Here is a 20,515-nt window from a genome sequence, read left to right on the forward strand (position 1 = left end):
GGATATATCTAAGCACTATATTTTCGGTCTTACTTACTGGTGTGTTATAATTATCTCTTTGTGATGTCTGCCTAACAAGTAGAGATTGAGATCCGTTATACCTACATTTTCGCCCTTTTATTACAATTATTGTAATATATACCCATCTATTTTGATACTTGTATGTTTTTATCTTTGATCAGTGATTAATTGGGGATTCATGCCCATGATAAATTGAGATATATACACACTTTCCTATATATCCTACACTGATACTGCGGTGGGCTGCAAACTTTATTATTTGCAACCCCCCCTCCTTTTTTTTTTTCATACAAGGTTTAAAGTATCGACTATTTATCCTGATCGGTCCCAAACTGTTTATTCATCGGTTTTCGACCCTTCTATGAGGGTTGTTCAAAAAGTAATGCCTAAATTTTATTATAGGTACAAATTTGAAAATTTGCGGTAAAATACTTTGAAGTCTTAGTAACAGAATGACTCTGCTCAAAAAATTCACCATCTGCCCTCAAACATTTTCTCCACCTCTCAACCCAAGCTGTGAATCCACTTTGGAAAATTTCCAGTGGTTGGTATTTGACCCAGGAATACATGGCGTTTTTAACAACCTTTATGTCTTCAAAATGTTGACCACGGAGACAGTATTTGAGAGGGCCAAACGGATGAAAGTCAGAAGGGGCCAAATCAGGACTGTATGGTGGATGTGGCAATATTGCCAACCCCATTTTGGCAATGGCCGCAGATGTTGCCATCGAAGTGTGAGGTCTGACATTGTCGTGGTGTAAGATGCCATTTGACAGTCGAATTGTTGACCTTTTTTTCGCATGGCTTCTTTCAGTTTCTTAATCGATCACTGTTGATTGATTGGTTTTGTTCCAAGTAATCGATGAGAATAACACCTCGGCAATCCCAGAAGAATGTGGCCATGACTTTGTTACTGCATCGCTGTGATTTAAACTTTTTTTGCCTAGGTGAACTTGGGTGTTTCCATTGCTTTGATTGGGCCTTTGTTTCCGGGTCATAAAGGAATACCCAGGTCTCATCTCCTGTAATGAAATTTTCCAAAAATGTCTCAGGGTTGGCTTCAAAGTTGGTCAAAAGGTCATTGCACACTTCCACCCTCTAAGCCTTATTATCCCTGGTTAATTGCTTTGGAACCCATTTAGCACACACTTTACGATATCTCAAATCATTGATTAGTGTTTCTACAGTGCCATGGCTACATTCCAGTTCATCACTGATATCTCTGATGGTCACACAATGTTCTTTCTGAATCATGGCATCGACTTGTGTCGGTTCTCTGCTGTCACTGCAGTTGATGGTCTGCCACCACGAAGTTTGTCGCACATGGACGATTCTCCCGATTGAAAACACTTCATCCACCTTCCGACATTGCTATAGTCAATTGTACGCTCACCGTACACTTTTTTCAGTCTTCTGTGGATTTCCGTAGCCTTCTTTTTCCAGAAATTCAGTGACTGCTCTTTGTTTCATCTTGGATTCCATGGTATTTCTTGTACTACCTAAACAAAACTAAATATATAGTTAGCAGACACATTAAAGTACAAACTGACAAAGGGGGTCATTCAGACCCACTCGCAAGCGGCAGTACGCTCGCAAGTGGGTCGATGTTCCCCACTGCGCATGCGCACGATGGAGGGAGCTCCGTCGTGCGCATGCGCGAGACCCGGACTGCGACAGCCGAGCTGTCGCTCCGGGTCTCGCACCAAAGGGGGCGTGCTGTCGATGGTGACTGACAGCATGCCCCCTTTGGTGGCCATGCCTGCCAGACGGAGGCGTTCCCATGGGAACGTCTACTGTCTGAAGCCGGCCCCACTGACATCACTAGTGATGTCAGTGGGAGTGATTTTGGCTCTGATAGAGCCAAAATCACTCCAGGGCTTGTGGCTGGGAAACCCTACCACAGGGTTTCCGTCGCAAATCCGATGGTCGCGATGGTCAAGACCATCGCGACCATCTTTTTGGACGCTCGTATATGCTGTGGGTGGTCACCCACAGCTATACGAGCGTCCAGGAGGACGCTCCATTTTAATGGAGGAGGGCCCTGATTCAGAGCGAGCGCTCTGGTCAGAGCGTCCAGCTCTGAATCAGGCCCAAAGTTTCAAATAAATGTTGCATATTATTTCAGAGTTATGAGCATTTAGGCATTACTTTTTGAACAACACTCATATTTGGGATTTTGTATTTTCTAGTATAGTATTGTATATTTTTGTTAGTTACCCTTACGAGAAAATTCATTTTAGGTTTTGTATTAAACGTTAAGTTTTAGCTCCATTCAATTTATCATCTATTATACATTAAGAGAAATACATTACAGACAGCATCTAACCCACCAGAGTGCTACACATGCACAGTAGACACAGTAGTCAATGTCAGAGTCTACTGTGCCGCATAGAGGAAGGGACCCGTACAGAGACTGCACACTGGCCCCTCTCTTTTAAACTTCCCCTGATGTGTAATTTACCAACTGATGTGGATTCGGCAGCATGCGATCTACCAACTGATGTTGTGCTATTACACTGTTGCTGAATGATCTCTAAAGTCCCCCAAGTGTAATTTTGAACGAAAACAGAGCATTTGCGTATTTCCGTGACACAAATATTTTGATCACAATTAGCCAGAAAAAGTGTGAATCTGGTCCAGAATTGCATTCAGACGGATGACCTGCATAAAGAAATCTAAATGCTATAGTAGGTTATTATCACCATTCTAACATCAACCACCATGGAAAGTGACATGGATCTTGTTGCAGGAGCACATACGCAAGTGATTGAGCATTCATGGGCCCCCATTTACTAACGAGTTTTATCACCAAAACGAGTGATACATTTCACTGTGTATGATAAATGCTGCTCCAGCCAATCAGCTCCCAACTGTCATTTTTCCTACAGTTGACAGTTGGGAGCTGATTGGCTGGAGCAGCATTTATCATACACAGTGACATTTATCACTCGTTTTGGTGATAAAACTCATTAGTAAATTAGGCCCATGGTTTGAAACCATAAACACATATAAAGTGTTTTGTCATTTAGATAATTAAATTGTCTTTGCACACTACAGTAGATATGTTCCAGGTTGACTCCACGTTATTAGTAGAAATGAAAGTTTCCATACAGACTGCGCACTATAGTACAAACGTGGCAGTAGGCTGTATGCTATAGTGGCAGATTGAGACATGGAAGGATACCACATAAAGATGCACTCTCTCTTACTAATTTAAGTAATCAAACATAAACATTAATTATAGTGTGTGAGGTATATTAGAGCATTAGAAATTGTGAAACAAGTCAGAGATCAGTAAATAAATCAATGAGAAAGTCCCAAGGACGGCGGTTCCTCTAAGACAAATCAGCACATTTATCCCTCAGGGCTCTCCACATCTTCCCTTTAATTATCATGCAAATAAATTCAGTTTTTTTTACATTGAAGTTTGTGGTAAATCGCACTATTTTGTAGTTCTATTATAAATGGCTTTTGTGGCCTTTATTGTTGTCCCGTTTCCTATTCAATTATGCCACATAATTCTCTAGGAGACCCGCTGCTATGGTTTGGGATGTGCTTTAAAGCTGAATAGAAGTAGAATCATATGACTACATACATCATAGGGCAACTTCTTCAGATATACTGGACCCCCAATTCCTGAACTACGTGTTTTGGGGAATTTGCCCCTTCTCCTGGGTGAACCTGATATTAACTGAGGTAATCAAATACCTTATTGTCTTTCCCACTACATAAAGTGCTATGAGGGATCTTAGTATGTTCTCTGCTTATATAGTTGTTTGATATTTCTGTTATAATGTGGCATTTCTCCCTCAGGGCTCTCCACATCTTCCCTTTAGTCATCATCTAATATTTTCAGGGTTTTTTTACATTAATGTTTGTGGTAAATCGCAGTATTGTATAGTCCTTTCCATCATAAATGGCTTTTGTGACCCATTTTGTTCTTCCGTTGGTGCCATCTTGTCTAGTTGCAAACTGTTGTATTACTACTACACTGCTCTTGCTTCCAAAATGTTTACATGCAGTCTGATTTCCTTGTATTACTTTGTCTTACTTGAATCATAAACACATTCAGCCTGGTTCTCCCCTTTCTCATAGTGCCTAATACAGTATTTTCAACAGTCCAGAGACTTTCTGGTGTTTTGCATCAGTCATAGATGTTGATCCCAAGTTCCTGGATTGTGATCACATAATTTGAGTAGCTCTAGTTGCAGATCTCTCATATGCCAACTTGCTTATGGGTATGGGAGATTGGTGTTTGAGGAATTCCCTCACTCTACTGAGACTGGATATGCAAGGCAGCTGTTGAAACTTTTGATCTCGCTCTCTCTTACCGACCAGATTCAGAGGTGGAAGCAATACAGATATTTGCGTAGTTGGCCGATGTCTTTTGTACCACGCATGCGTCTGAGGTAGTGCATGCATGTGTCGCGTTAGGTTACAGATGGCGGTCGTATGGAGTATATGGACGCAGAATGATTAACAGGCAGTGTGCATTTATGAGAGGTATATGAACCTAATGAACCTAAGCATGGCAGGTAAGCACAATTTTATTATTTTAATAATTTTTACTAAGTACTTCCATAGGAAACTTTTGGAGGGAACTTTCATAAAGCGCACAGTGCGGCTGCACACATAGTTTACCAGGTGGCAACAGAGCGCTCGCGACTGAAACGTTCTGAGGGTGTGCCATGGGCAAGTAGTAGGAGTTGCGTTCTAGTCTAAGTAGTACACATACACGGTACATGCCAACTTTATTCGCATCTCTTGCACCAGGTTTGGGGTAGGTATAACTGCTGATGACGGTTGCTTTTGCAGAAAGAGTACTGTGATCACACAGATGTGTATGACTCAGAATACGGTTATAGTTGCATTACCATTTCGTTCACTGCAAGCATCTTAAATTGTGTTTAAATTACAGTATGTGCGACTGAGAATCAGGCACATAGTGTTTATTCTTTTAAAATTAGTTTTCGTCAACTGATTCCATTCCTTATCTAGCAGGACTTTGATCACCTTATACTATAAGTAGTACTAGCGAGCTGCATGTAGCAGGTATTATAATATACCAATTGTTTTACTAAAATGTTTAATATACAGTATATAGGATTTTGGGGATAAAGCTTCTTGGTTGCTCCTTGATTTCTCCTTCATCCTGATCAGAGGAGCCTTCACATCAATGAATAAACCCTTCTGAGGAAACTTACTGTACATTATCCAGATTTATGCACATCTGTGATTTTATTCCCTTCAGCCCTTGAGTTGCCTCCAGTGTTCAAAGTTTAATTATCCAGACAATTATTTATATTATTCTGGAGGTTGCTCATAACTATCTTTCTGAGGAATACAGCCAATGCATAATGCTTATTTGTAATCATTACACGAACATGATAATGTGTCTTCCAAGAGTATATTTTTTTCCTTCAACAGGTTCAGTAAGAGTAATACAGGTTGAGTCTCCCATATCTAAATATTCTGAAATACGGAATATTCCGAAAAACAGAATTTTTTTAGCAGGACTGAGATAGTGAAACCTTTGCTTTTTGATGGTTCAATGTACATAAACCTCGTTTAAAGCACAAATTATTAAAAATATTGTATACAATTACCTTCAGGCTTTGTGTATACTGTGTATATATATAACATAAATTAATTTCATGTATGTACACAAACTTTGTTTGAGCCACAAAATTATTGAAAATATGGTATAAAATGACCTGCAGGCTGTGTGTATAAGGTGTATATAACACATAAATGCGTTCTGTGCTTAGATTTGAGTCCCTTTCACAAGATATTTCATTATATTATGCAAATATTCCAAAATACAGAATATCCCGATATCCAAAATACCCCTGGTTCCAAGCATTTTGGCTATGGGAGACTCAACCTGTACAATACTACATAAAACACTGTAGATATTTTCTTATTTCTTCTAACTGTTACTCCTAGACAACTCTAGAATGTATGTCCATAAGCATCTTGGGGTCAGATTCCAGCACTATGCTGCAGCCTGTCAGTAACTTTGGTAGTAAAGAAACGGTCTTCGGGACTCATGCTTTGTCCCGGGTGAGCAATCTGAATTGAGGCGACACCAGGACCCACTGGATGCTATCCACTAGGAAAGTCTGACTAAAAAAAGCAGACCTCAGTACTGTAGCTCAGCTGAAGAGACAGGACAAATACAAGGAAGGGATTAGGAGTCACAGTATATACGTTTTCGGGTTGTCAATGGTTTCTTGTCTCTACTCAGCTGACCAAGGATAATCCCATTTGTCAGGGCTGCCATAGGATCTGAGAAAGAAATGTAATTCCATTGCTCTGCAAAATTAGATTAACTGGTGTGCTTACTCTGTACTGTGCTATGAACACCTCCACTCCTCCCATCTTGCTCGGTACACTCATGCAGTGACAATAGTTATTTGCAGTTTTTCCCTTAAATATGCTTATCAGAATTCAGTAGAGTCACTTTTTTGTTTTGCTAAAAACTATTTTTTTATAAAATATGTATATTCAATAAGTGTCATGAATACATACCAATCATCTCTCCTTGCTCATGAACCATCATACCCAAGTCTTTAAATATTTCATTTATTCCTCTGATATCCTCCTATAAAATCATACAAATATATGCAATTATTAGTTTTTTTCATCGAGAATGTTGCAATAATAAAACTAGTACAAGACCGAACACCCATCTCCGTAAAAAAATAATAATACAGTAACTCATTCTTTTAGACAATGCTCGATTAAAAACCTTTCCATAAAATGTTTTGGGAAGGCAGTGGGTCACCATTTATGACCATCACCAAGGTAAGTAGCCATTTTGTTTGCTTGGTTAATGTGCACCAGGCATCAATAGACAATGGAGGCAGCCATTTCATGGGCTGAACATCATTCATGCAACTACAGCTCCTCTTTGGTTATGAAGTACTGTCACAGATGAAACTCGATCCTGTAAATCGAAAGGCTGCATTCTCATGAATACTAGAGTACCCCACAAAGTGGTTGCTTCCATTATGTGTAGCAGGAGCAAATATAATTGAAATATAATATAATACACACACATATCCACAACTGCTGTAGGTTGCCGATGTGGCCATGGCACCTTGCATACTTATACTCGCCCCCTCACAGCAAATAGCGTTCCCACTAGGCTGTTTTAGCGGGGCTCGGCGCCCTGCCCTCCAGAAGGAGGGCAAAAAGCACCCTGCCCTCCAGAAGGAGGGCAAAAAGCGCCCTGCCCTCACAGCTTGCAGGTGCCGTGGGTGGAGAAATGTGCGGTGACCCAGTCACCGCTGGAGAATAGAAGCCGGGCGCATGCGCCCGGCATCTATTCTCCCTGTCTGCAGCGCTTGGGGGCTGCCCGGCGTGTCCGTAAGTGCCAGGCACGCCCCCAAGAGAGACGAAAAGGGGACGCATCTTATAGATACCCCCCCTTTTCAATGGCCACGCCCCCTTTTCAGGAGTGCCCGCACCATTGGCGCGCGCACAAAGGTACCCTCTCTGGCTCCGACGCCCTGCCTGCCACCGGAGCTAGAGTGAACCCTAAGCAAAGGGGGGAAAATCAGCCTGTCAGGGGAGGTTTCTGGGTACTCCGAAACCCCCCGTGTGCGTCAGTGTGTAGTTGACAGGCGGAATTTTAAACAATTCAAAGCAACACATTTTGGCCAAAAAACATCTCTCAGACATGTGACAAAGTTTTTGTGGCTTCAGTATAGTGGCTTTTTATAAAACCAACCTCAAGTTGATTTATAGCAGACTCGCGCTCTTCTATGAGACGCAGGTCTTCTTCTGTGATTAATTCTTCTTGCATTGTTGCCTGTGATTGGTTCTCACTGGAAAACAAAAAATGCATCATCCATTATACGTGCAATCCTAATAAATATAATGCCCCCTAACAATGTTTTCAGTTCTTCCTTAAGAAAACTCAAGCTAGTTTGTATTATTTATACCCCTTTTACACTGCCAGAAATAACCGGGGATTTGCAAGTGAACACCCAGCAACCCGGGTTACTGTGCAGTGTGAAAGGGCCAGGTTGAAATAATCCGGGCTAACGACCCGGGATTACAATCTGAGTGACGAGTAGGGTTGAACACGTGTTCAACCCAGCTCGCGGTGCAGTATGAATGGGTAGCCAGGGTGGATGCGAGAGGATCTAATCTCCAAGCACCGGCTCAGCACGTGAAGGCGGTGGCATCATCGACCCAGAAATTAGGCGGGTCGGGACGCCAGTCTGAAAGGGGTCTACTCCGAAATGGACCTGTGTACAAAATCCCGGGTGCGTCCTGGGTTAGTGGTGTGAAAGGGATATTAGAAGTGCTAATAATGAATCTGAAATGATTACCTATAAACCACTGAACATGGTTTTAAAAGTTCTCCAAATATCCACACTGATGAATCATATAGGGCATGGGCACAAAAGCGTGTCTTTATCCACATTTGCTGTGGGGTTTTTTTTTTTTTACAAAAATCATGAAGCAACATGAAGTGAAAAAAAGCTATTCCTAACCCTGTTCGATATTTGAGAGCAAACCATTCCCTTATGAGTAATAAGTTGGGAGTGGCTTCCTGAAGTTTTGTGCAATATCCTCACTGGTGCTGCTAACTAAAAAATATTACAATTTATACAAATTTACTGAAAAATATATATATTTATAGAAACACACTTCTGTAATTCTGAAACGTATATAAAAGAATAGTAAGAAAAAGTAGCAGTTAAAGTAGAGGCAGGAACTGAAAATAGGGGCTCATAACTAAGACAATGGTATGGTGAATAAAATCTAATACTGTGTTTTACTGATATCTAATCTCTACTTACTGACAGGCCCACTTTTCACAAATTGTTTATGTTAAGTAAATCTGCCAACCAATGCCAATTATGAGCCAAGGAACTTAGATGCAGAAAGAAAACATACAGTAGCTTCCCCTCTATGCAACAATCTAATCTGAGATCCAGCTATAGTTCAGCCCTTTTTGTTTATTTGCTTACGATACTTAAACATTTTTTTTTTTAATTACCAGCCACAATCATAGAGCACACAGGAAACGTGAGCCAGCAAGAAAGAATATTAAAAATTATTTTTCCCATAAATTATTAAACCCATACCCACCACCCAGGGTATTAGGCATAGCTCAGGGCTGCTCCATAGGGGAAGGCACTTTTTTTTTTGTGGGCCACACAAATATGTGGACAGGCCTAGGGCACCAGCCCTGGCTTGTAAAGCCTAGCGCTGGTAGTGTAAAGTTCTTTGTACCCATGTGTGGACAGGCCTAGGGCACCAGCCCTGGCTTGTAAAGCCTAGCGCTGGTAGTGTAAAGTTCTTTGTACCCATGCCCCTGAAATTTTTCAACTACCAGCCTAGACTTAAGGCCTAGGATCAGTTATTATTATTATTATCAGTTTAGGCTGACCCCACAGAGATTTTTTCAGATTTTGTTATAAAAGCCCTGCAAAACCGATGTTTACTAAATTCCCCCCAGCATATATTCCAAACCGTTTCATGACTTACTTTTCCCACGTGACCAGTGTTCCATCCTTGTAACCGTCATCTGGCGCTCCTCCCTAAAAATTAGAACACAGTAGAAAAAAACTGAATGAAATAAAAGTCTAAAACTTTGAAACTTTCAGCCAAATATATAGTTTAAGAAAGAAACTTCATCATAAGAAAATCCAAAAACACCAAAATATTTCTGATAACTGAAGCAATTGTACCATATCAGAATCAAGACTGTGGGCGGGATGTAATAGAGATCGAGTCTGCCGAAGGTGCGGGATGAAGACTGATCTCGATCGTATTTTTAAAGTTGCAGTCATTTACAGGGCAAAGCCGAACTGGCTGATCAGTCTGCATCCTGCACCTCCGGCAGACTCGACCTCTATTACATCCCGCCCTGTGTGTCAGATAATCTTAGTGTTCACTCACTTCGTTCAGGCGTCATTTTCTACCTGGGTCCACAACATGCAGAAAAAATTCTCACAAATGCAAAATCAATCAACTAAAGTAATCTGCCCTCTGCGCCATGCTTAAGGAAACAGCTTATTCCTAGCTACAGGAAAATGTTTGCATTGTTTATATAGGTGGCTGGTAAAAGGAAACATTACAGAGAAGAGCCTGTGTTCCCACAAGTGGACCAAATCTTAAATTGAAGAAGTATAATAAGATAACAAGGAGATGAGAGGATAAAGTGCACAAACGGCCCGTGCAGTGTTTATACAGACTTTGTCAATGCACTACGCTCACACTATGACCTAAGAGTCACTAGGAAAAAGAACCATAGCTCGGCCTTGGAAGTTATTAATGGCTGTGCCAGGTACATGTCTTTATATTGTGGAAATAACTTTATTTTAGAGCAATACATGGCTTCTTTGATAGGCAGCTTGATGCCCACCAGTAGCCTACATGCATCAAGATGCACAATACTTGTTACATGTTATTTGTGCTGAAAGACAGCCTTACCACTTATAAAAGGGTCAACATTTTCCAGGAAACCCTGACATTTTTGTGTTGAGTATGTATTTTGCAGTATCCTGAAGACTTTTTGTTTTTGTTTCCCAAATTACATGTGTGTATTTAGGAAACGACGAAGTGAATTTACAGTTATACTTGTGGAGAAAGATACATTTATTATGAAACACTAAGGGCTTTTCAGTGGCCAAAACAACTATTTTACCAGTTTCTGTTACTGCCTCTCTTTGTTCCACTGTAGGTTTTCTCTCTGAAGCAATCAGTTCTGCTATGCGAATACTAGAACAAAAGGGCAAGAGGGAGGCATTCTGCACTCAGCGGCAATTACTTCTTGCACATGGGAAGAAAATATGGCTGATATATTCTTTATCCCAGCCTGTAATTAGGGGATGAGTGACAACATGGAGAATTACTCATATATTATACTGTGTACTCTTATATTAAGGCTGGCACGGAAATAAAGATGGCGCTTTCTTTGGTGGTGAAGTTAGTGCATGAATACTATATATGTAGCACCTGTATGGTTGTTTAATGGGTCTCATATTAGCAGTCATATGACAGAAATCCTACAGTGCTCCTGGAAAGTACATCTGAGCAGCCATATTGTCCTGCAGGAGAACGTGGCTGAACTGGTCATTTTCTCAAAATAATATATTAATGCAAATATATGAAGGTAGTTTTTTATGGTCCACAGGTCTAAATGCTGAAAACACTCCTCAACATGTGGTCAGACTAATTCAGATAGAAAAAAAAAAAGCGTTACTTATTCTATAAATTTGAAACAACTCCTCACACTCCAGTCTCTACAGTGAAATGATTGAGATGCTTTAGTTGCACAAAAAATGTATTGGTGCAATTTAATGACTGAACTTTTTTCATTAACTTACAGATACTCTGGATCCTGCGCGGACTCTGGCTACAAAGTCCTTCTCTTTCTCAGCGGCTAATCTTTGAATCTTCTGGAAATTCGTCAGTGCTGCGGAGAATTCATTCAAGAGTCTGTCTTTCTGCAGTTTCCTCTGTCTCTGCAATAACAAAATATCATACAGATTACAGGAGGAGAGACAGGCAGAGTTAAAGCTTTAAGGGCCCCATTTATAAACAAACTTAAATACCAATGGCATCTTTCATCCTAGAAGGCTTCGAGGATCAATGACGACCGCATCGCTCTCGCCATCTAAAGATGGTGAGAACGATGCAGTGACAAACACTGGTAATCTTAGATGCTAAATACAGAAAGGATGTCATAACCCCTTTAGCGTGCGCTGAAGGGGTTACACTTCATTTATAAATGGGGCCCTGAACACTCTATGCAGAAACCAATAATTGAACTACATGTTAGAGAGATTTCTGCCAAGGAAAGATGATCAGACAGTAGCTTTCATTTTCTAAACAGCACCATAAAATGACAGTCACAGATGTAAAACTGGGATATAGGGGGATGACACTTGGCACAGAAACAATAAAAAAAGCTGCACCTGATATGAAATAAATATATGGAAATAAATTGTTAAAACAGGATTACACTATATGGATTCTATTTTTATCTTGCATATCGATTGAAAACTATTTATTCAATTCTGAATCCAAATGACGTGTCAGAAAAAGAAACTTATCGCTATAAGGGAAGTACATACCTCCATATTGTTATTTTATATGGTATATGATATATTATGAATCTCTACAAACTGTTTCATTTATTGAATAGCCTTAAAAGGATTAATCTGAACAATAGAGCATTTGATCTGATCATCATTTATAACAGTATTACAGATATTTCCACATACATCTTACCTCCGTGCGCTACAAGTCACGTTAAACATAACGCGGGAGCTCAGTGAGACTCAGTAGTGCCGAGCGGTTTTTTGTGCGACTTTTTCCCTTCAAATGCGTCTTATTCGCAAAGTGATGCGAATAGGACACACAAGCAACTTTTGTTGATTAAAATCATATGCACCATGCCTATATTCTGTGTGTGACATGCATACATCTGTGCATTAAAATCTATTTTAATTGATATTTTAGGAACAGGAGGAGATCTTTTGGTTGCAGGTGAAGTAGATAAACATAACGTCCCAATAACAAGAGTCCTTAAACATCTAGTGTTCTTTTCACATAAAGAGGTCTGCATCAACGTAGTGTGGTTTATTCAAATTTGTTATACAAAAGAATGAATGCAGAAGCGTCATAGAGAGAACTGATCTGGGATCGAATGAGCAGACTACAGGCATCCCCAAACGGACCAGAACCTAAAATCTTATTCTACCCTGACTGCCTTCATGTTCAGGCTGACACAATCTCATTCACATTATTATTATCATTTATTTACATGGCTCCACAAGTGTTCCGCAGCGCCTTATAATGTACATAAACAAAAAGTTGACCAGTGTCTTACCATACAACCAATACAATGCAGGACAAGGACATGGATAATACACATTGCTACATTAGCGACAATAACACCCACATAAGCTACAGAGCATAAACAACCAAGTGATAAGTAGGTTTCCATAATCTGAGGAAGATGGCAGCGATCTGTAAAACATACTGTATAAATGGTGTATTATTTTAACCTTAAATGCTCATTATCTTTAGTTTAACAAGTACATAACTTTGATTAAACCACACTACGTTGGAGCAGAGATCTTGCTTTAAAAAGAACACTAGGGACCAAATAAAATGTGAGAGTTGAGCAGTAAATTCTCACACTTTTCAAACTGGGCCAATGTAATAGATACTGCAAACGCTCATGTTTTTACACTCAAAAAAACTCTCACGATTTAAACTCTCATCCTGATGTTTTCCCATTTTGAAGATAAAACTCGACCAATGTGAGAGCTTACTGCTAAACTCTGTGCTGATAAAGCCATTATGCCAGATGATTAAATTTTTTCATTCCAAGTCCCCTTGTGGGTTGTATACAGAATCAGGGGCACACAGATATAGAAGTGCTGCATATCAAATTATTCAAACAGAGGCTGCTGGTGCGTCCTAGTCACATCGCATTGCGACTTGGGCCCGTTGTCAATTAGGGGCAAAAAGACAGAAAAGTTTTGCCTGTCCGACTTTCCGCCTCATTCGCCTGGTTCAGAGGCGAAATCCTTCCGTTTGCGTCCCTGCTTTTCGCCTAATTCAATTCCAAAAAAGGCAAAAATGGAAAGCGGCGAATGCGGAACAGGCGGAAAGTACTGAATAGTTTGGGGGAATCAGTCTGTACCCCAAAATAAGAAGCCCCGACCCTAGAAATCAGTACAGATGTGTACTATTTGCCCTAATAAAGGTACTTTGTGTTAATATCCACTTTGTGTTAAAAGCTTTATATCTGCTTATTTGTGCTGAAAAAAGGTAGAAAACAGTATTTTGGGGTGAAAATAAATAGTCCTGTCAAATTCGGGGTACTTAAAAATGGGTGCTAGCATATTTTTTGCATCTCTAAAGTGATCTTTTTAAAAAACTTGAAAAACCACCCTCATACATGCACCTGTAATCCCCAAAACACTTGGCCCCTCCTTACAGCATCCCAAGAAGTCTATTTCGCTAGTTTTTATAGTTGTCCACCAACTATTTAACTTTTTCGCACCAAAAATTACATGTCTTTTTTTGGGGTGTTCTGAGGTAATTGTTTTTTTTTTTTTTGCTGATTTGTCCTTTGGGGGGATGTCCAATAGGTTCTGAGTCGTTTCCCCACGTTTGCACCACAAAATAACGGTTTTGCACTGTTTTTCACCTGCTATTCATTGGATATACTTTTACACCTATTACAATGCACTGAGTTTTCGCTTAGGCGAAATTGTCCTGGATTTGAATATGGAGATACTTTGAAAACAGGCGGAAAGACCAAATCGGCAAAAACTTTTTCCCAAACGGCACTTTTCGCGTCTAATTGAATCCGGCCCTTTGACGGCAAAAAAAAAAGATGCATGGCCCCGCACACTTTACCATGGCAGGCCGTTAACCTCCCTGCCCAGCATCCTGCCATTGAAACTCTGAGCACACATGATGGCGCAGTGGTAAGCTTCTCTGACCCTCCCTGTACCGCGGCGCCTTGCATAGTGACTTCAGTGGCCAGCGCAGCTCCTCCTACTCACCAGACGTTATAAAGATGCCGCCCCATCAGCGTTGGTCCGGACTCAGTGTGCAGAAATAGCTAAGCCCATGCTCTGTCTGCTCTGTGAAGGCAGCCCAGCCAGTTGACTTATCTTACTCCTGATTGAGTTGTTGGTGAGTCTTTAAGTGCTGGCTGCTGCTGATGGGGTGATGTGTGCCATGCTGGCTGCTGCTGATGGGGTGATGTGTGCCATGCTGGCTGCTGCTGATGGGGTGATGTGTGCCCTGCTGGCTGCTGCTGATGGGGTGATGTGTGCCCTGCTGGTTGCTGTTGATGGGGTGATGTGTGCCATGCTAGCTGCTGCTGATAGGGTGATGTGTGCCATGCTAGCTGCTGCTGATGGGGTGATGTGTGCCATGCTGGCTGCTGCTGATAGGGTGATGTGTGCCATGCTGGCTGCAGGCTTCAGCCTGAGCATAACTGTCTTGCACCCCACAATCACTTCTAACACCCCTGCTGCGCTGGTCACACCCCTTGCAGCAGCACACAGTAGGCCCTTCATAAATTTCAGCTCCAGACCCATGTGCACCGTAATCTGGCACTGACGAGGACACATCTGTAGGTTTATTTGTGGTATCAGGAGTTCCTCCAGAAATATATTGCCATATAAAAAGGTGAATAGTGGAAAGCAGCTGGTGCTAATTTACTTCAAACACAATTAGGCACGTTACACATTTTATTTACCTGCTCACTGTCTGCAGGGAGTGATGAAAACTCCTTTAGGCATTTGTCTGTGTCTTTTGCAAGTTTGTTTACGTACTGTATCTTCGGTTGTCTACAACAACAAAAAAATCAGCATTTATTACACATGTATTGCCTCAAAGAGGTCTTTGCAATATATAAAAATAAAAACAACATAATAGTAAAGCCGGGGGGACATTTGTCCAAAGGTAGGCACCTACAATTCATTCTTGGTATGGCAATTTGGATTTTGTAATCGAGTGCTACACATCTTTTCGCTTGACGTACCATGATATATACTAGTAATGTTGGTCAATAGAGAGCAACATTTGGATCCATTTGAATAAAACATGAAATAGTATTTTATTTATTACTGTATTTGCTTTTTGGATAAAAAAAATAAATAGAACCTTCTCAAGACTCAGGCGCTGATAGACAGATACACTATGAGGACAAAAGTATTCGGACGCCTGACCATAACACCAACAGGCACTGAAATGACATTGTACTCAAATACATATACTTTAATATGGAGTTGGTCCCCCTTTTACAGCTATAACAGCTTCCACTCTTCTTTGAAGGCTTTCCACAAGATATCGGAGTGTTTCTGTGTGTTTCTGTGGGAATTTGTGCCCATTCATTCTGTACAGCACTTATGAGGTCAGGCACTGATGTTGGACGAGAAGGCCTGGCTCGCAATATATGTTCCAGTTCATCCCAAAGGTGCTCAATAGGGTTGAGGTCAGGGGTCTGTGCGGGCCAGTCAAGTTCTTCCACACAATCCAACTCATTCTTGCTTTGTGCACTGGGGTACAGCAATGTTGGAATAGAAAAGGAATAGAAAATTCCTATCCCAAACTGTTGCCACAAAGTTGGAAGCATAGCATTGTCCAAAAGGTCTTGGTATGCTGAAGCATTAAGATTGCCCTTCACTGGGGCAGGGGCCTAAACCATGAAATCAGCGCCATACCATTATCACTACAGTTGGTACAATGCAGTCATTCAGGTAATGTTCTCCCGGCATCTGGCAAACCCAGACTCGCCCATCTGACTGCCAAACAGAGAAGTGTGATTCGTCACTCCACAGAATAACGTTTCCACTGCTCCACAGTCCAGTGTCTGTGTGCTTTACACCACTCCATCTGACACTTGGCATTGGACTTGGTGATGTGATGCTTCTATGCAGCTGCTCGGCCATGGAAACCCATTCACTGAAGCTCCCGCCGCACAGTTTTTGTGCTTACATTAATGCCAGTTAAAGTTTGGAACTCGTCAGCTATGGAATCAGCAGAGCATTGGCGACTTTTACACACCATGCTCTTTAGCAGTTGTTGAACCAGCTCTGTGATTTTACGTTGTCTTGCGCTTTGTGGCTGAGTTGCTGTTGTTCCTAAACGCTGTTGACCGTGGAATATCCAGCAGGGATGAAATTTCACAAACTGTCCTATTGCAAAGGAGGCATCCTATCACAGTACCATGCTTGAAGTCACTGAGTTCTTCAGATAGACCCATTTTGTATCACATATGTTTGCAAAGGGAGACTGCATGGCTAGGTGCTTGATTTTATACACCTGTGGCAACGGGTCAGATTGAAACACCTCAATTCAATAATTAACAGGTGTGGCCAAATACTTTTGTCAATATAGTGTATATCAAATACCAATTGCTGCAGTACCCTAATTTGCCTAGTGGATGCATCCTGAACTGTTCACTAAGGTACTGTGCTCTGTTTCAGGTCTTGACACGGTAAAAAGAACAAATCAAGAAGACACTTGAAACAATATTAAACATTTATTCATTAGCAATAGAATATTAATAAAATAATACCCAACCATTTAGCAATAAATATAATTATAACAATACATGTGAAGGCACAAATATTGTTTAAATATAGAAGATCAAACTGATATTAATAAGTATATAAAAATATATATATGGTCAATAGCGGCTCTGTTGTAATGGCAAGTAATAGCTGCATGTGAAAATTGTATGGTTCAACCTTAATAGTGAATATTAACCCCTAAGGCAGTGGTTCCCAAACTGTTCGCCATGGCACCCTAGGGTGCCTCGGGACACTTTCTGGGGTGCCTTTAGGTTGGTGGTCCAGCACGAAATCAAATTATTTATGGTCACTGTAATGCAAATATGTGGACAAACAGAAGTGCAAACCTGTCCACTACATAAATGAACCTAATGATGACAGGTAAGAACAATTTACTTCACTGTACTACTGCACTACATTTTTTTCTGAATTTCTCAATAACAAACTTTTGTCTTAGGGGTGCCATGATAACATTGGTGATACTCTAGGACGCAGTGATTCAAAAAAGTTTGGGAACCACTGCCTTAAGGTAAGGACCTGATGTACTGTATGTCACAGAAGCAGCAATCTTTTGTGGTGTAATGCTGAAGGTCTGGACTCCAGATGTATTAGGAGCTTACTGAAGAAGTTAATAGACCATCTGCAGCAAGCGTGTTGGCTGCTTAGTCCAGGTACAGATGAGGACAGCCATGCAGCTGCTAGGTGGGTTAAAGGTGCCGATGAAGGTAAAAAAAGGGGGTTACCAAACAGCGAATGTTGCAGGAGGTGTCCATGTATTTTTATATTTATTCTTAACCTGTTGGTTATTATTTAACTAATATTATACTGCTAATGAATAAATTATATCACATTGCAAGTGTCTTGATTGCTCTTTCTGCCATGTCAAGATCTAATTAAATAAATGATAATAATAATAATAATAATAATAATAATAATAATAATTAAGAGAGCAATACCTTAATTTGTTTTATACAGCTAAAGATAATGTCTCACGGGTCCTGTACTTTGTGTACTAATGAGTTTTAGCCGGTGATCTCTGAGCTTTATTCACTCTATTTGCCTGGACAAAACAGGTAGTCTAATAGCTTTGCTGTGGTCACTTTGCAATGTTTGTTTGACAGGTGGAACTATTTAGTGAGTCAGGAACTTTTTTCTTCATCATCCCTAATGTTAAATCGTTAAACTAAACTATATGTGTCACATCTGGGTTCTGTAATACAAAAGACTGTACCATAGTCTTTGTACAGAGTACTGATAAGTACTAAGACTGCATACTAGAAAAAAAATGCAATTTAGCTGTAGATAAGTTAACAATCTGAAGTGTAGCTTTATTTTCAGATGTGGTAGTCGGTTTTTGTAAACCTCTTCATTTCCCCTATTCTGCATTCAATGTCCTTATTCTTCCCTGGTGTCACTTCTATGCAATTTCAGTACAGATTTACAGGCTGCAAAAGTGTTTTTCTTCAAACTGTTATTAGACTTTTATACCACAACTTAAGAGTTACAGTATACCAAAATTAAAATAGGAGGAAAATAGAAGGTGAACATTCTACCAAGACATCTCTGTTACTGAGGGCATATTTTTGCTAAACTGCTGCATGCTTGGATACCCTTCACCTCAAACACCTGATTTGTTCATATCCTGGACACTTCTAACTGAACTCCCTGTTTGGACATTGGGAGGAGTTACCACTTGGCTAGCTGCTATTGTTAGTTTTTTTTATGCATCTCTGAATATATAATTCTTGTGCCAATGTACCGTAATTTACCCTTTTTATCTTTGAAATTCCTTCCTACATTGCCATTGCTTTTTAACATTGCTTCACATGCATACAATTTTAATACTAAGTAGTTTAGTATTTTATTCCTGCATCCATAACATCTCCTGGTTATTTATCTTAATAATACACTATTGTAGTTGTTTTTATATATTTACCAGCACTGTTCTTTTTAGCAGCATTTTTCTACTACATCCCCTCACTCAGCAGCTAGATAATTCTTTCTTCTACCACCTGTTCCCAACTCTATCCTCCCCCGTAGTTTTCTCCACCTCCCCTCCTGCACCCTCCCATCTCTCCCAGTCACCTCTCCGCATCACACTAAACTCCATACTTGCCCACCACCTGCACCATCCCAACGCTCTCTTCATCTCCCAGTTCCAAATCAATCTCGGCTCCATGCTACAGCAGCCCTAACATTCTCATTCACGTGTCTCCCCTTAACTCTTTCCCTCTCATCTGTGCCCTCTGGAATGCCAGATCTGTCTGTAATAAATTGGCCCCCATCCGTGATCTTTTCGTGGTGGTGGAGTCCTTCTATCCTCCAGCTGCACCCATCAATTCATTACTTCAAAACCTTCCCTTTCATTCTCTACATTTGAGGTTCATGCTATTTACCTTTTCCAATCTGTTACAATCTGCCCTATCTCCAAATTCCTTAACAACTTTTCTTCCTGGCTCCCTCACCTCCTCTCTTCAGTCTTATCCCTCCTCATTTTAGGTGACTTCAATATCCCTATTGATGTACCCACTGACCACTCTGCCTCTAAATTTCTTACCCCCTTACACCATCATTTGATCTCTCTCAATGGACCTTCTCTCCCTCCAATGTGAGTAGACACTCACTTGATCTGGTCTTCACTAATTTTCGTAATATCTCTTGATTTTAAAAATTACCCATTCCCTCTCTCGGACCATCATCTTTATTTCTTTTACCTTATCCCTCTCTCCTTCTCCACCTATTCCTCCCAAGGCTACAATCACCAAGCGTAACATTGAGGTTACTGGCACTATGCCCTTATCGCTATACAATGTCTTCCAACTTCTGCTCTAGACTGTTGCTTCGGTGGTCACTACTCAGCTCTCTGACTTCCACCTCTCTTCCCTCCAATACGTCCTCGATGCTGCTGCCCGTCTAATCTTACTCTACAAATGAACTACGCCTGCCTCCCCTCTCCTATATGCTATGCCCTACACTGGCTCTCTTTTTCCTTCAAATTCTTCACATTCACTTACAAAGCCCTGCCCCATTGTCTCTTATTTACATCGCTGACCTCATCTCCATTTATACTCCTGTCCGCCCACCTTGCTCCACAAATGAATGCCACCTCTCCTCCCAACTTATTACTACCCCCCACTCCCAAGATTTTCCCGTGCTGTGCCCTACCACTGTACTCTAGCCCTTTCCCTCTCCGTCTCTACAAAACATTTTTACACTGTAAGCTCTCAGGAGCAAGGCCCTCTTCCCTCACTTACACCATAATTTCCTCCCTACTGCCAACAGCAGCACCATACCTTTGGTATCGGCTGTCCTCGTGCTTATTTGGGTCTTATGACTGCTGCTACAGCAATGTTTATAAACCTTGCCCATATTCTACAATGTTTTGTACTGTAAGTCAATTTTTTATAGTTGCCTTCATA

General features: G+C 40.8%; 1 protein-coding gene across 2 annotated transcripts in view; it reads right to left on the reverse strand.

Annotated features, from left to right (window-relative positions):
• Positions 1 to 20,515, reverse strand: part of LOC148451051 (syntaxin-7-like) — a 60,394-nt gene that overhangs the window by 11,620 nt on the left and 28,259 nt on the right. For both annotated transcript variants that reach the window (XM_088462340.1, XM_088462341.1), the window contains 5 exons: positions 15,278 to 15,368; positions 11,373 to 11,510; positions 9,529 to 9,581; positions 7,757 to 7,853; positions 6,553 to 6,625 (listed from right to left, as the gene is read on the reverse strand). In XM_088462340.1, coding sequence (XP_088318466.1) covers positions 6,553 to 6,625; positions 7,757 to 7,853; positions 9,529 to 9,581; positions 11,373 to 11,510; positions 15,278 to 15,368 — 452 coding nt within the window. The remainder of the gene's footprint in view (positions 1 to 6,552; positions 6,626 to 7,756; positions 7,854 to 9,528; positions 9,582 to 11,372; positions 11,511 to 15,277; positions 15,369 to 20,515) is intronic.

Source organism: Taudactylus pleione, unplaced genomic scaffold (assembly GCF_031769625.1).
Source record: "Taudactylus pleione unplaced genomic scaffold, aTauple2 ptg001191l, whole genome shotgun sequence".
NCBI lineage: Eukaryota > Metazoa > Chordata > Amphibia > Anura > Myobatrachidae > Taudactylus > Taudactylus pleione.